At 38.7% G+C, this 13,241-nt stretch overlaps 2 protein-coding genes across 2 annotated transcripts in view; one reads left to right on the top strand and one right to left on the bottom strand.

Annotated features, from left to right (window-relative positions):
* The window catches only part of SEL1L3 (SEL1L family member 3), a 40,217-nt gene extending 40,049 nt beyond the window's left edge, over window positions 1-168 (bottom strand). Inside the window, exon 1 of the mRNA XM_085322854.1 lies at window positions 125-168. Within this exon, the coding sequence (XP_085178980.1) occupies window positions 125-168 (44 nt within the window). The remainder of the gene's footprint in view (window positions 1-124) is intronic.
* Window positions 24-4,392, top strand: SMIM20 (small integral membrane protein 20). The gene is made up of 3 exons (XM_085322747.1): window positions 24-275; window positions 2,648-2,704; window positions 4,003-4,392. The coding sequence occupies exons 1-3, from the start codon at window positions 167-169 to the stop codon at window positions 4,038-4,040; spliced, it is 204 nt and encodes a 67-aa protein (XP_085178873.1). The 5' UTR covers window positions 24-166; the 3' UTR covers window positions 4,041-4,392.
* Window positions 4,393-13,241: the final 8,849 nt, after the last annotated feature.

Here is a 13,241-nt window from a genome sequence, read left to right as displayed (position 1 = left end):
GCCTCAGGGAACGTTCCTGCCGAACACCATAAGCGCCCTCTTGGCGCTTCGCGCGCTGCCCGCCGCCGTTAACTGCCACCCCACGCCGCCACGCCCCACGTGACACGCCCCACTTCCTGTTTACGCCGGAAGCCGAGGGCGCGCGGTTTCCGGCTGGTGGCCGGTCATGGCGGGCTTCTCGCGCGCTGTGCTCATCTTCGGCGGCTTCGCGGCCGTGGTGGGCGCCGCGTTTTACCCCATCTACTTCCGGCCGCTGCTGCAGCTGGAGGAGTACAGTGAGCGGGGGCACGGCGGCGGCGGGCGCTGGGGGCCGCGGGGGCGGGCGGCGGGGCCCGGGCCGGGGGCACCCGCGTGTCCCGGCTCCCTGGGTGAATGGCTGGTGTTCGCCTAAGTAATAACGAACAACTAAATTTATTCATTGGAGGGGATTRAAAATACACTTAGTTGTTCTCTGGAGTAACTACGAATAATTACGAATTAATAGGTACAATTTAAGAAGTTATCCACGCTGTGTTTTTCAGTCCCAACTGAAATGTTCGATCTAAGGCACGTTCTTGGTAGCTTTAGTAATTGCAGTGATTTGCTAGATCTGTAGTCAGTCCGCAGTTGTCTTGAATGTGACTGGTAAAGGAAAAACACACTYTCATGCTAGAAGCACAGCAAAGGGGACCTGCTCAAACCTGTCAAAGGGGCACAACTGGCCCATTTTTTCCCTAGCTGTGAGTTACTTTGTAAATAGGGAGCTTTTGAGGACTTGACAATATGGGATGCACTGTGTGAAACATCAGTGGTGCAGTCTGGTGCTCTGTGTTGCAGGAGCGGTAGGGGGAGTGTATGTTATTCCTAAACCTCTATTAACTGCTGTAAAAGGAAAAGAGGAAAAGTTTTGRTATAACAAATCTTATTCCATTACTTGAACTTTTACAAGTTTGAGAGACTTATGACAATAAAATCAAGATTCATATGGTTAACCTCTTCAGGTGGCTAAAGGGATTTTTAGGAGGAAAAAAAAAAGCTTAACCAACTTATTGATCTTCTCGGAGGAACTTCAGCCTCACGTCTATGCTGAAGTAAAACTTAACTTGCAAGCAATCAAAATTGTTTAAACAAGTTATGTTTATGAACTTGGAAACTACCTGCAAAGATACATTTTTTTGCTCTGTGTTACCATTTAAAAAAACTTACTCTTATTTTTGCTTGTGATATATTTTCTGAAAACGGTACAAGTGTGACTCAGGATTAGGCAAATAATAGAAATAATGGGTAAGCTTTCTCCTTTCTACTTGTGAATTATATGATTAATCCTAGCAGGTTGGATTTTTAATCTTCACACGGGGTAGGCAGTATGCAGTTAGCATGTATTTAAMCTTGCTATTTAATATGTGATTCTAGGCTTTATTTATTGCATGTTGATCAAAATCTGCTTTGGTGATACCTTTATTAATTTCCTGTGGGCTTTTCTTGACATCACTGTGGTATGTGAGAGTGCTGCGTAAGCATTCATTTTCGTAGCAGTCTGATGTGAACATGGAATTTCATACTTGTTGTGCTTGAGAAGCATTAGTTTTAATCTTTGATTTACAAGTGTTGTAATTTTCAGAACTGTCTTGTGAGCTGTATGACAGCGAAGCTCCTGTTGAAGCTCCCATTGACTCAAGCTATGGGTGAACACCCAATTTTTCTTTGTATTGGGAAGCTGATTCTGAAGTCAGACATCTGAAGTAGTATCACATAGTAATGCTGCAAAACACAAGAATAGATTCTAATTCTGAGGAATAACATTCAATGTGTAAACATGATATATTTTCTTTCTTCCATCTTGTCTTTATTGTGCATCTTCCAAGTTCTGGCAAAGGGGGCACAGGAGTGCAGTAGTGTTATCAGGACAGCCTGGTAACACATAGTACTTGTGCGTTCTCAGTGAGAGTAGGATGCTCATAAATTTTGATTTTAAGGTGGACTTAGTTCCAGGTTTCCCCAGAGGATGTAGAAACTACTTTTTTTTTTTTTTTTTTTTTTTTTTTGGGGGGGGGGGGAGTGGAGCTTAAAAGTTCAATGGGATGAGAAAAAGGCCAATCCAGCCAAGCTTTGGTTTTGAGCTACAAAGCACTACAATAGGAAAGCACTTAACAGGATATAGATTTGCCCATTTCTGCTCTTGGAAGTGGTTGAAACTTAAAAACCTGAGACAGATCCATTGCATGGAAAATACTGATCATAATATTTAATTTTATAACATTTACAAGCAATGACTTTATAGATGCTGCCATGAAATCTGTTTGTGATCAAATGTAACATCTTTCAGGACGTGAAATTAGGAATCACCATTTCTGGAAAGAGTAAAACTCTTAAAGTTTTATGTTGAGCATATGAGTGAGAGTTCCAAAAGATACTAGCCATTCTTTAAATTATGGTGTCATGGCAGGTATTTTTCCATCTTTTTTTAAGAAGTAGTCATTACTTCAAGATGGTTAGCCTATAGTTTGTCRATAACCTTCTGAAATAGACCTGCTCTTCATTATGTAGACCAGAATTTACAGGACAGCCTCCAGAATGAATATAGTTTTCAGTATCATTTTATTAGATGCTATCAGGATGTCTGGTATTTTCCTTTTATTAGTATTATTCTTTCTGTTCTCTTTTCTAGAGAAAGAGCAATCAATAAACCGAGTTGGTATTGTTCAAGAGAATATTCAGCCTCCAGGTATGCTCGATTCATGCGTTTGTAGTCATTGTTTCACAGGCCTCGTGAAGTAATATTTCTGTGGACTTATAGAATAGATTCAAGTAATATGTTAATTTATTTTAATTTTATAATAAACTGAAMAATAAAAAGTTTCCTTGGGCCAGTTCTTCACTTAAAAATTTTGAGTTTAACAAAGCTTGTTTTTAAATTGACTTGTCTTGATTTAACCAAATAAGTTTTACTGATTCTGGTATTTCCATGCTTTATTAAACAGATGTCAAATTCCACATCAGAAATTAATTTCTAAACCAGCTCAAAGTGAGGAGCAACCATAAGTGGTCTGAGGCCTAGTTGTAAAAAATACACTTTCTGTGCTCTTGCGTTGTAGCATACTGCTTTTCAATTCAGCTTAGGCACATTTTATGAGTTGTAGCTCATAAACCAGTACCTTCGCGCCTCACAGGAGGGAGGAGTAAGTCAGAAATCCAGTACATTCAGGAAATTTTTGAATGTAATGCTAGGAGCTTGATAGTTGCTGCTACTGGTTGAAGGGACAGAAAAGCATATGGGGGTGGGGGGGAAGGTAGATGATGGACCATCCCTGATAGCTTGCTTTTTCATAGATCGTGGAACTGGTATTAAGTATTCAAGGTTGAAGCTTCCCATTTATATGCATGAGAATGCTTGTCTTGATGAAATAGTTCATATCCAAGTATATTAAAGGGTAAAATTTTTCTGTTAAAAAAAGAAAACTAACATCAATGGAGAATCAARTTGAATTAATGCCATGTCCTTACTATGCTTATCAGTTAAGTCATTGGTGCAGGACTCGCAGTCCAAGCAAGTGCTGAAACACTGAAGTGAAATAGGAAAAGAGTAGAGTTATGCTTTTTTATTTTTTTTAATGAAACATTAAAGAGAATGGACCTGTCTCACTTATGAGATGTATGTTCTTGATGACCAAGGCTCCTCAATATAAATTTTCATCATCAGCTAAATTTAGATGAAGAAGCTGAGATCCACTAGTTGAAAGCAAAATCTGGACAAATTCAAATACAAAATGTTATTCTAAATCATGGTAATAATATTGGAACACCTTGCTTATGGATGTGATAGATTTTCCATTATTCGAAGCTTAAGATCAAGATGAAATTGTCTTTCTAAAATATTTTAGAAAGCTTAAGCAGAGTTGTGAGCTGAGTACTGAACTGTTACAGAGGTTCTTTCGCTGTTTTGTATACAAGGTTGGAATAGCAGAGTAAACTTGTTTCAACAGCCATGTTCTGAACTGCTGGAATTTCACATTTGATTTGTAGGACTGAAAGTTTGGTCTGATCCATTTGGAAGAAAGTAATGTTGCTGGCTGAGTGCATTGCATGGCAGGACTGAAGATGTCCATCTTTGGTTGCCTTTTCTTATGCTGAAGTGTGTCTTCAAGTATTGCTGGAGAAGAATGCTGAATATGCTGTGTGGACACATGAGGAGAAACAAACGCTACTGATTGAAATACCAAGAGCAAAAAACATACTATTTTGACAATGRATCCTGGGGCATAATGCACAGACTGAGCTGGATGATTCTTGAATGTAGAACTGAAATATTTATTTCCTTGACAAGAGGGAAGTGGAATTGTTTTTGTGGTTAATCTGTAAACATTTCTAGAATAAATTATGAATAGAATAAATGATGCAGACCATTACAGCTTCCTTCCTGGTATGAGAATTACTTTTTGTGGTTTTATTATGAAAATGTAATAGAATGATAGAAATATATAGTGAGAGAGACCGGTGCAGAAAATAACACGAGCATAAATTTGTATACTAAAATTTCTTCCTTTAAACCAGTGTGTGCTTTTTTTCATTTGATTGGTTGTTTTGCAAATAGGTTATCACTAAATGTTGGAGTGGAAAAATAGACCCTTTAAAGGTTCTGTTTTAAAAATTACTTTTTTTATTCTGAGAATAATGATCATTAGAAAAATTTAGTAAAGGATTGCCTCTGCTGAAAAGCTTTAACTTAATTGGATGCCTTTCAGAACAATAAGTTATGAATAAACCAAGTGTTTTCAGAAGAACTGACTATAAACTATAACTATGATCTATAACCTATCTGCTATTGCCAGAGTGCTAATACAGCGTGTTCATTTAACGGAATTTACTACCTTTTTTTCCTCACTTCTCACTTTATTCTCAGCACTTCATTATTGGCAGCAACATGTTAAAGACCATTGCAAGATCTATGTAATTTCCATGAGCGTATGCACAGTGAGTATTATTTATTAAATATTAGAAAGTGTTAGTTTATTTTTATATGCATCACACACTTTAATAATAATTCAGATAAAAGACTTGACATGTATGGTGTTTTTTTTTTCAAACCATAATTCTGTTATCCTTTATTCATTTTATACCTTTCATTGTCATTCCCTTTCCACTCAGAGAAACACTTCTGGTTTTAGGAGATTTTTAAGAGAATTCTGTTATCACAGTAAGCATTACAATTTCAGTTTGCTTACCAGGAAAATGTGACCACAGTTGATGCCTGTGAGTTCTCAGGTGCTTTCATACAGTACATAATGGCTGAAGCCAGAAGGAGTCTACTGCATTCACTTACTTGAGCGATGTTGACAGAAATTTCACTGCATTACATAGCATAGCACTGTCACAATGCTGCTAGTTCAGTCTTTGCTAGTAAAAGAATAAATTAACAAAATAAAGAACAAAGAGGTTTCTAACACTTAAAACATTTCTTCTATGAAAGTAGTGCCTAAATATGGATGTATTTAGTATATATAACTGACTAGCTGCAAAAGAAAGGAGTGTTACAGAAGAAACTGAAATTGTTTAATGTTGCTGCTGCTTCTGTGAATTTGTAGCATAAATACTTTGAAAAAATTTACATCATGTAGTATGGAGCAGTTACTAACCCATCACTTCTGCAGGGTAAATAATCTGACAGAGGTCATTAAATTATTTGATCAGATTTTAGGAGATAAGACTGAATCTCTGCTGCTCACCTACTTTGTGATGATGAGTAATTTGCTGAGTCTGGCTCTTGCCTAGGGAAACATTAGATAGTTTCAGCACAGTGGCAGCATGCTAGCAGGTTCTTACCCTTTTGCCTTCATTTTATTCGGATGTGTTTATAAAAATCTTACATACCTGTTGGTCATGATCTGTAGTTCATGAAAGTGCAATGACAACATATGCAAATAAGCTTAAGAAGTTTTGTAATATCTTGTAAAGAATTTGCAGCAGTGCATACCTGTTGCTTACTATTGCAGTTTATTCACTGCAGAATGATGTCAATTCGCTACAGAAAATGTCTTTTTTTAATAATCGTCACCCTCTTGTTTGCCGTGRTCCATCTAATTAAGTGTTATGTTAATCCATAACATGTTAAAAGTGTTAGGATAGTGAAACTCTTTTTCAAATGTTTAATATTTTGTCTGTTTAAAAACAATTATTCTTCTTGGAAACCAATAAAAAATAAAAAGTGAACAAGGAATATATTGCGGTAACTCCCCTGAAGTTTTATCTAAGTTTTCTGCTATTTCTTTGGCCTTTGCCAGTTGCCTGGAGATTTGCCAGAGATTCAACTCCTATGCCCGGTTACAGGTGAAGTTGGGTAGACAGCARATTGTCCTCCACAGAACTCTTATTCATCTTAGTCAGAAAGTAGGAATTCTTATTACTTTTGTAGCCTGCAATAATGATTATTTCTCAACACAAGCACATCAAGATGTTAGATGACTTCATAAGTATTCATAATTTCACATAATTATTAATAATTGTTAATACTTCAGAAATATCAGTATGACTAATCTGCCTTTTGCAGCAGAACTGATTTGGTAGTTTTGGTCTACCTTCTCTGATTGTCCTAATAGAAAGTTTGGGATAAAGCATCTAATTGAAATATTTTTAAGGATGTTTTAAAAACAGTTAATTGGGTGTATTTTGTGGTTTAAATACATTTCACTTATTTGTTCTAGATGAAATATGAACAGAAAATATCACTTCAGCATTTGAGGATTGAATAACAATTTTAAACAGTGCTTTGACATCCTAACAGGAAAAAGAATGATAGTACTAAAGTACTGTCTGCTGATTAAACTGATTAGTTTTGAAGTTCTTAATACTTGTGTATGAAGAACAAGGGCTTTTTGTTTTAAATGCAGCATGACTGAAGCATTACGAACTGCTGATGATACAGTAAAGTTGTCAAACACAAACTCTTCAGGAAGAGTGAATATGGCAAAAGCTACTAGCAAGTTGCCAGGTGATACAAATGAGGAAGAAAAATGGGGTTCTTAAATATTTGTTGAATATTACATTTGATTTATTGAGATTATTCCTAATGGTAAGCTGAGAAGGGATATTTTTTTTTTCTTTAATACTCAAACATACTGAATACCTGTAACTGATCACTGCAAATTTTACTATATGTATGCCCTCCCACAAAAACAGGCCACAGAAGAAGAAGCAGTTCTTGTGATTTGGCTGTTTTCTACACCAAAATAAATCATGTGTTTTCCCTTCTTGCACTCTAGCAATAATTAACTACTCATTTTCTCAGAACTGTGAACACTCCTACTGACCTTCTTTATGTTAATATGTAGACGCAGCAGTAAATGAAAAGCTACGTTGGCTTTTTTGTTGGGCCACACAGCCCAAACAGTGTGTTTGCTAGTGGAAGGAAAATATTTTCCAGCTTCTGAGAAACTGCTGCAGAAACTATACTGTTTATGTTTGGACAATGTATGACTGGAGGGCAAAAAACAAAGTGCAGGTTAAAGCATAAATTACTCTAATTTCGCATTTTAGCATATGAGCCTAGGTGTGTTCCTGCATAGTGTAGATTGTGTGGGTCTTGCAAGAAAAGTGGTGTAGTGGTTAAGAGACTATTTTGGAAATTAGGGCGCTTGTGGTCAGTTCTCTGTTTCACTACACTTTTTCTGGCAGTRGGTAAGTAATTTAGCCTTTGAGCTTTAGTTCTCTGGCTGTAAAATGGGAATAATAGTATTCCCCTACCTTGCAAGGCATGGTGGGGATAAATACGGCTGGTAGAGGAGGATCTTACGTGAATTGGGAACAAAGTTTAAACTGTAAACCCCGACAGCAATGAGTGTAATTGCTTACCTGCTTTGTTCCTTAGTTGGCCTTTCTGAAAAGGAACTGGCAGTCGTATTACTTGCACAGATGGTGTGGACCACATTCCGATCTTTGAAACCTGCTGCCACAAAAAATCAAAGAATAGAGCCATAACCTTTTGTTATTTGTAAAACTCGTATTGCTTGTTCAGTGCTTATGACTTCCTTCAGAGAGTGTTCCTTTGGATCACAGCTGCTCCTGCCCTTTGCTTCTGTTCTGTGACACCGTTTTCTGTGTGTTTTACTCTTCTCTTGGAGTGTATCTGCTGGGAGTACAGGTTGGACAGACTTCTGGCTTTCAGCTTGGTATGCCACCAGTGTGTTCAGTGAGGAGCTAATTACTTCTCTGGATTCTCTCAGGCCAAGTTCTGTGCTACTATGGCAATGCTATCACAGCCTAAATATAGATGCGTCTGACAGAAGACTGGAGCTTACATACTTTACATGTATTTCTTTGTCGTTTATGCTCCCTTACTCTTTCTTCTGTTGCTTCCATGCCTTTCCATCATACCAATCAAATCAGCAGTGACATGGTTAATGGAACCGCTCTGCAAGTTTTTTTTTTGTGTTTTTCTTTTTCTGGAAAACATTTTTGTCCTTGTCTTCTGCAATAGTAGAATGACATTCCCTTCTGTCCTCTGCCTACTGAAAAGTAACTATGAGCCTTGCAAGAGAGCTACAAGTACCAAGCAGGGGAAACTGGATCATGGTTAAAGCAGGTAAGGAAGAACTGGAGGTATTGCAGGGAAGAAGATTGTCCTGAAGCTCTGGAGGGCCCTCCAGTTTTGGAGGTAGAGTGGTGGATATGAAAAGGAGACAGGGCATACTGGTCAGCTGAACGGGCAGAGGCACGAGTGATGTGGGCAATAGTCCATGGGAGACAAGCCTTCATTAACTCTACTGCTCACAGAACAAATTGGGACACCCTCTTCCTCTTCTGTTTCCTTCCCAGCAGATCAGAAGTAAGCATTTCAAAAGAAAGTTCCTAGTAAAGACAATGACGTTATCATGAGAGGAGAACATCTGAGAAGAAAAAAATTATTACRATCCTTCATTTTATCCTACCTTAAGAAGTCAGAAATCATAGAATAATCCAGGTTGGAAGGGACCTCATACTGAAAAGTATCTTTCAGGTCACTGGAAAAGTGCCTCCTTCACTATGAACTTTTTCCTGTGATTSAGTACAGTGAGTATCAGCAATACCAATCAGGGTAGAGGAGGAAGGTACTCCCATTGCTTCAGCAGGAATTCCTGTAGGAGGAGTCCTTCTCAGCCACCTATTCACTCTGCGAACTGAGTGGCTCAGGTACAGTTAAAGAATGTATTTATTCTTTTCATCCTGGATGAAGAGAAGCCACTGTGGATATTAATCATTAGCATTTGCTCCCTAGTCTGTTATCTGAGTCTTTTGGGATGCCCAGTGATTATAGCAGATCTTTAGATCCAGATCTCCTCTCCACCTACAGGTAAGGGAAASGTTCATACAAGAGCTCTAACTGGTGCCATTACTGACTGAACAGTACCATTAGGAGTCTCCTGAAGCCTGGAAAGCAGGTAATTTTAGTAAGAGAATCTTCATCATCTGCTTGCAGCTTCCTCTAAAATTAGCTTTCCATTCCCCTGGTCCTCCTTATAGTCATCCTSTGGACGGCTAACAGAGGCTTGTCGGATGTCCTATAGAACAAGAAATTTCTTATAGATCAATCCCAAATCCAAGGGATTACAATCCATTACAAGCATGCGGGATGTTACTTTTCCCTGTGTTTTCTGTTTTTTTTTCCTATGGGTTATGTGATTTTGTGGCCTTTGTTGCCTGCTCCCTGCCTACCTCTCTCYGCTTTTCGTTCAAAGCGATGAAGCCAGCAGCACTACTAGCAGAAAAAGCTTGTAAGGAACTGGGAAGGATCTAAGCAAGGCATCCCCATATGTGAGGTCTGGTAATCCTATTAGCCTATCACAGACTTCCTCCTAGTGGTTTTCAACTAACAAGCTTTCAGTTCATGGTAAGAATTCTTGTTATTTTTTGCTGTTACACTTAGTATGGTTAAATTTTGTTCCATAGCTATTGTTCTAGTTAGTCCAAGTCTTTGGTCCTGACACTGCCTCCCAAGTCGTTCAGTCAGAACTTTTCATTGGTATACTACTACTTTTTGTGCCAATTGTATGAAATTTCTCCCAGGACAGTTTTTTGAGGAATACCACTACTAAAATTCTTCTAGAGCAATATTCCCTTTTGTCATTTCCCCTTTAGCTGACTCAACACCTGGCTTACAATTCTTCTGCTAATCTTAACTAATATGGTATCATTCCAAATGCTTTACTTAAGTCCAGATAGACTGTATCTCCTGAATTCCTGTCATGCTGACAAACCAGTTACCTTAATAGGTAGCCAGATTAATATTCTGATATGTTCTACTTTTGTAATTTTTATTTATGTCTATATATACACCAACATTTTTCATTGTTCATTACTTTGAATTCACTGTAACTCTTGTATACTCTTYTGGTAAGAATAATGGCTAAGTAGACGTTTTCCAAGAGAAGTCATAGAAGAACCTGGACATCCCACATACGCTTTTTGTCTGGAYGCATCGTAATGCGTACAAAACAAAGGATTAGAATTATTAGAGCTAACTAAATACCATGAGAGTTACCTGCCTTTCCAGCTTGAACAGAAACGAGATGTTTGCTGTTATTGCTTACTTTCCAAAAGCTCAGAATTTTTTATTCATCCTGTCTCTGTATCATTAATTATTGACTAAAAGAACTAGGCCTGGCTAATAGAAAATTGCTATAAAGATAGCTCAAAAACACAATCCTAGTTTTATTTAGTCACAAAAACTATCACTCATCAAGCTCTCAGAAGGGGATGGGCAATTAACAGACCTTATTGACAAAAAACATGATGTATTCAAGTTAATCAACATCTCCAAATTCATTGGCAAAATTGTTCAGAGGAATGCAAAAGAATTTAAATCTGGTTCTTATTTTCACAGATAAGCAGATATGTATTGCTTAGAAAGGCTYGTGACAAAGCAGACAGGACATCCAGATAATGATCACCTTGAAGAACGTAAGTTTTTCTTGGCTTCAATCCTTTGGAATTACAGAAGAGGTACACACAATGGTACAAATGTAATATTTCAGCTGAGCTTATTGTTTAAGTGGAAATATGTTTTGATGATGCTTTGTGATCTGTTTGTGAACTGTCATATCCTTGAGACCTACAATATGATCTATATAGTCTGTTGGATCTTAGAAATTCTGAAGATGCATTACTTCATCCAGCTTCATGTCCTACGAACAGCCACTCAGTTCACCCCAGTTCACCTCACCCTTTTCCTTGAATCTTCTTGTGATGGTGTGCTCTATTGAAAGTTCTGATCACCTCTAAGTCTCAGAAGAGAGAAAGGTATTTCATTTCTGTTATTTTTGGCCTTCCAAAATAAAACAATGTTTGCTTTCTGTTGAGATTCAGAAACACCAYAGGGAGAGCTCTTAAAACTGTCTTCATATTCAAGTCTATGGATTCGGTATAAACAATTTCACATGAGTATTTCTAAGCTAAATATGTTGTGTGTTCAAAGTCTTCCTTATAACTCTAATGGATTTATCATTTTGTATCATGATAGAAAACATCACAGTGATTCCTATGTAAAGGATTGACAAAGGTGCCACACTCAAATATTTAGAAGTTGGGCATCAGGGGAATTGTTAGATTTAGTACAATATTGTTCCATATAACTACAGTTGCCGGAAGTGCTAGAGAGTTTATGAAGAGGAATCATATGTAGGAAAGGACAAAAGATACTCATTGAGTGGGAACACTCTTGCACCAGATTGAAAGAGGAATGCCACAGATCTGCTAGGGATCTGTCCAATGTGTTTCCTCTGTGTTTGCATTTCACTAATTGTATGTCCAGTGTGTTTCCTCTGTGTTTACATTTCACTGATCATCTTTCCATTCGCAAACCATTTTAATTATTCCCTTCACACACAGGCTGTCTTAAAAACAGTGAGATCACAGAGTCGTAGAATACTTCAGGCTGGAAAGGATTGTTGTAGGTTATCTAGTCCAATCCCTGCTCAGAGCAGAGCTAATTTCAGAGTCAGATCAGGTTGTGAAGGCTTTCCATCTCTTCTGTCCTGGACAGACTATATCTTTAAAGCCTTTAAAGAGTTCACCTATATGTCTTTGATGTATATTAATTAAATAGAATAATCCATGAATGCCAGAATAAACTATTGTACTCTCTTAAGGGGACCAACACTAGGAGCTCCAAGCTACGGGCCATTGCTTAGATTTCACAGGATCACAGAATGGTTGAGGTTGGAAAGGACCTCTGGAGATCATCTAGTCCAACCTGCTCAAGCAGGGTCACCTAGAGCATGTAGGACAGGATGGCACCAGGCAGCTTTGAATATGTCCAGAGAAGGAGACTCCACAACCTCTCTGGACAACCTGTTCCAATGCTCTGTCACTCTCACAGTAAAGAAGTTCTTCCTCAAATTCAGGTGGAACTTCCTGTGTTTCAGTTTGTGCCCATTGCCTCTTGTCCTTTAATTTGTCTATCCTGCCAGATGGCTTAATGCAGCCTGCTGTATTTTTAGGGAAGCAGAGGGGTGTGGTGAGGACTCAGTCTTTGTCCGTGTTTGGGCTTGCTCCATATGTCCATTATCCAAACAACTGCTAGGGAACTGTGTTTCACCACCACGGATGAGGTGGTGGTAACCAGCAGTTCCAGCATTTACTTCACAGTGACAGTATGAACGAAGTGGGCTTTTGAGGAGTGTTTGCATTGCTACCAGAGTTGAGGAGCTAATTCTGACTGAGGTGGCCACACTCCCTTTCAGAGGCATCATTGGCAGCAGTGTTTTGGCCATGCTGAAAGGCAGTTATGCCGTGAGGCACCTGTGATCAATCCTACCTCCTTCTACCCAGCAAAACAGGAACTGCAGTCATATTTGTGCAAACTCCTTTCACTTAACAGCAGAAGAATCAGGTCTGCTGAGCCCAGCCCAGGACAGGAACAAAACCATCCCTCCTTGATTGCTCAAACAGCTCAAACCCTCTAACCCTTCAGCCCAGGCAGTATTCACGTTCCTTTGAGGGAGTGATTCTACGGTTTGGAAGCCCTCTATACAAGCTTTTTCTGGACACTCCTCTCTCATTTCCCTTGGGCTGGAAGTCATTTTAGATTTGCCAGCTGGGACTCAGCCCCTGGGCTGATTACAGCACGTGAGCCTAGTTTTATGTCAGAGCGAGCTGGCTACTCCCTTGGGATATATCAGTGTGCCTTTGCCCAGATGCAGGTGGTGCTTAAAAAGGTGCTGCTGGGTGCCTGGCAGGAGGTGGAAGGTGGCGGTGGCAAAGCTGAGTGGTGATAAAGCTGCGATTTCTAGCTC

The sequence above is a fragment of the Rhea americana genome, unplaced genomic scaffold (assembly GCF_003343005.1).
Source record: "Rhea americana isolate MKP2758 unplaced genomic scaffold, rheAme1 scaffold_8, whole genome shotgun sequence".
NCBI lineage: Eukaryota > Metazoa > Chordata > Aves > Rheiformes > Rheidae > Rhea > Rhea americana.
The sequence above is the reverse complement of the archived record's forward strand: the minus strand, read 5'-3'. Positions and strand labels throughout refer to the sequence as shown.

Excerpts from the sequence above, each read along its gene's own strand:
- SMIM20 (XM_085322747.1), top strand. The coding sequence starts at position 167 with ATGGCGGGCTTCTCGCGCGCTGTGCTCATCTTCGGCGGCTTCGCGGCC. Across the intron at positions 276-2,647 it reads GCTGCAGCTGGAGGAGTACA|AGAAAGAGCAATCAATAAAC; the intron begins GTGAGCGGGGGC and ends TCTCTTTTCTAG. Across the intron at positions 2,705-4,002 it reads AGAGAATATTCAGCCTCCAG|GACTGAAAGTTTGGTCTGAT; the intron begins GTATGCTCGATT and ends TTTGATTTGTAG.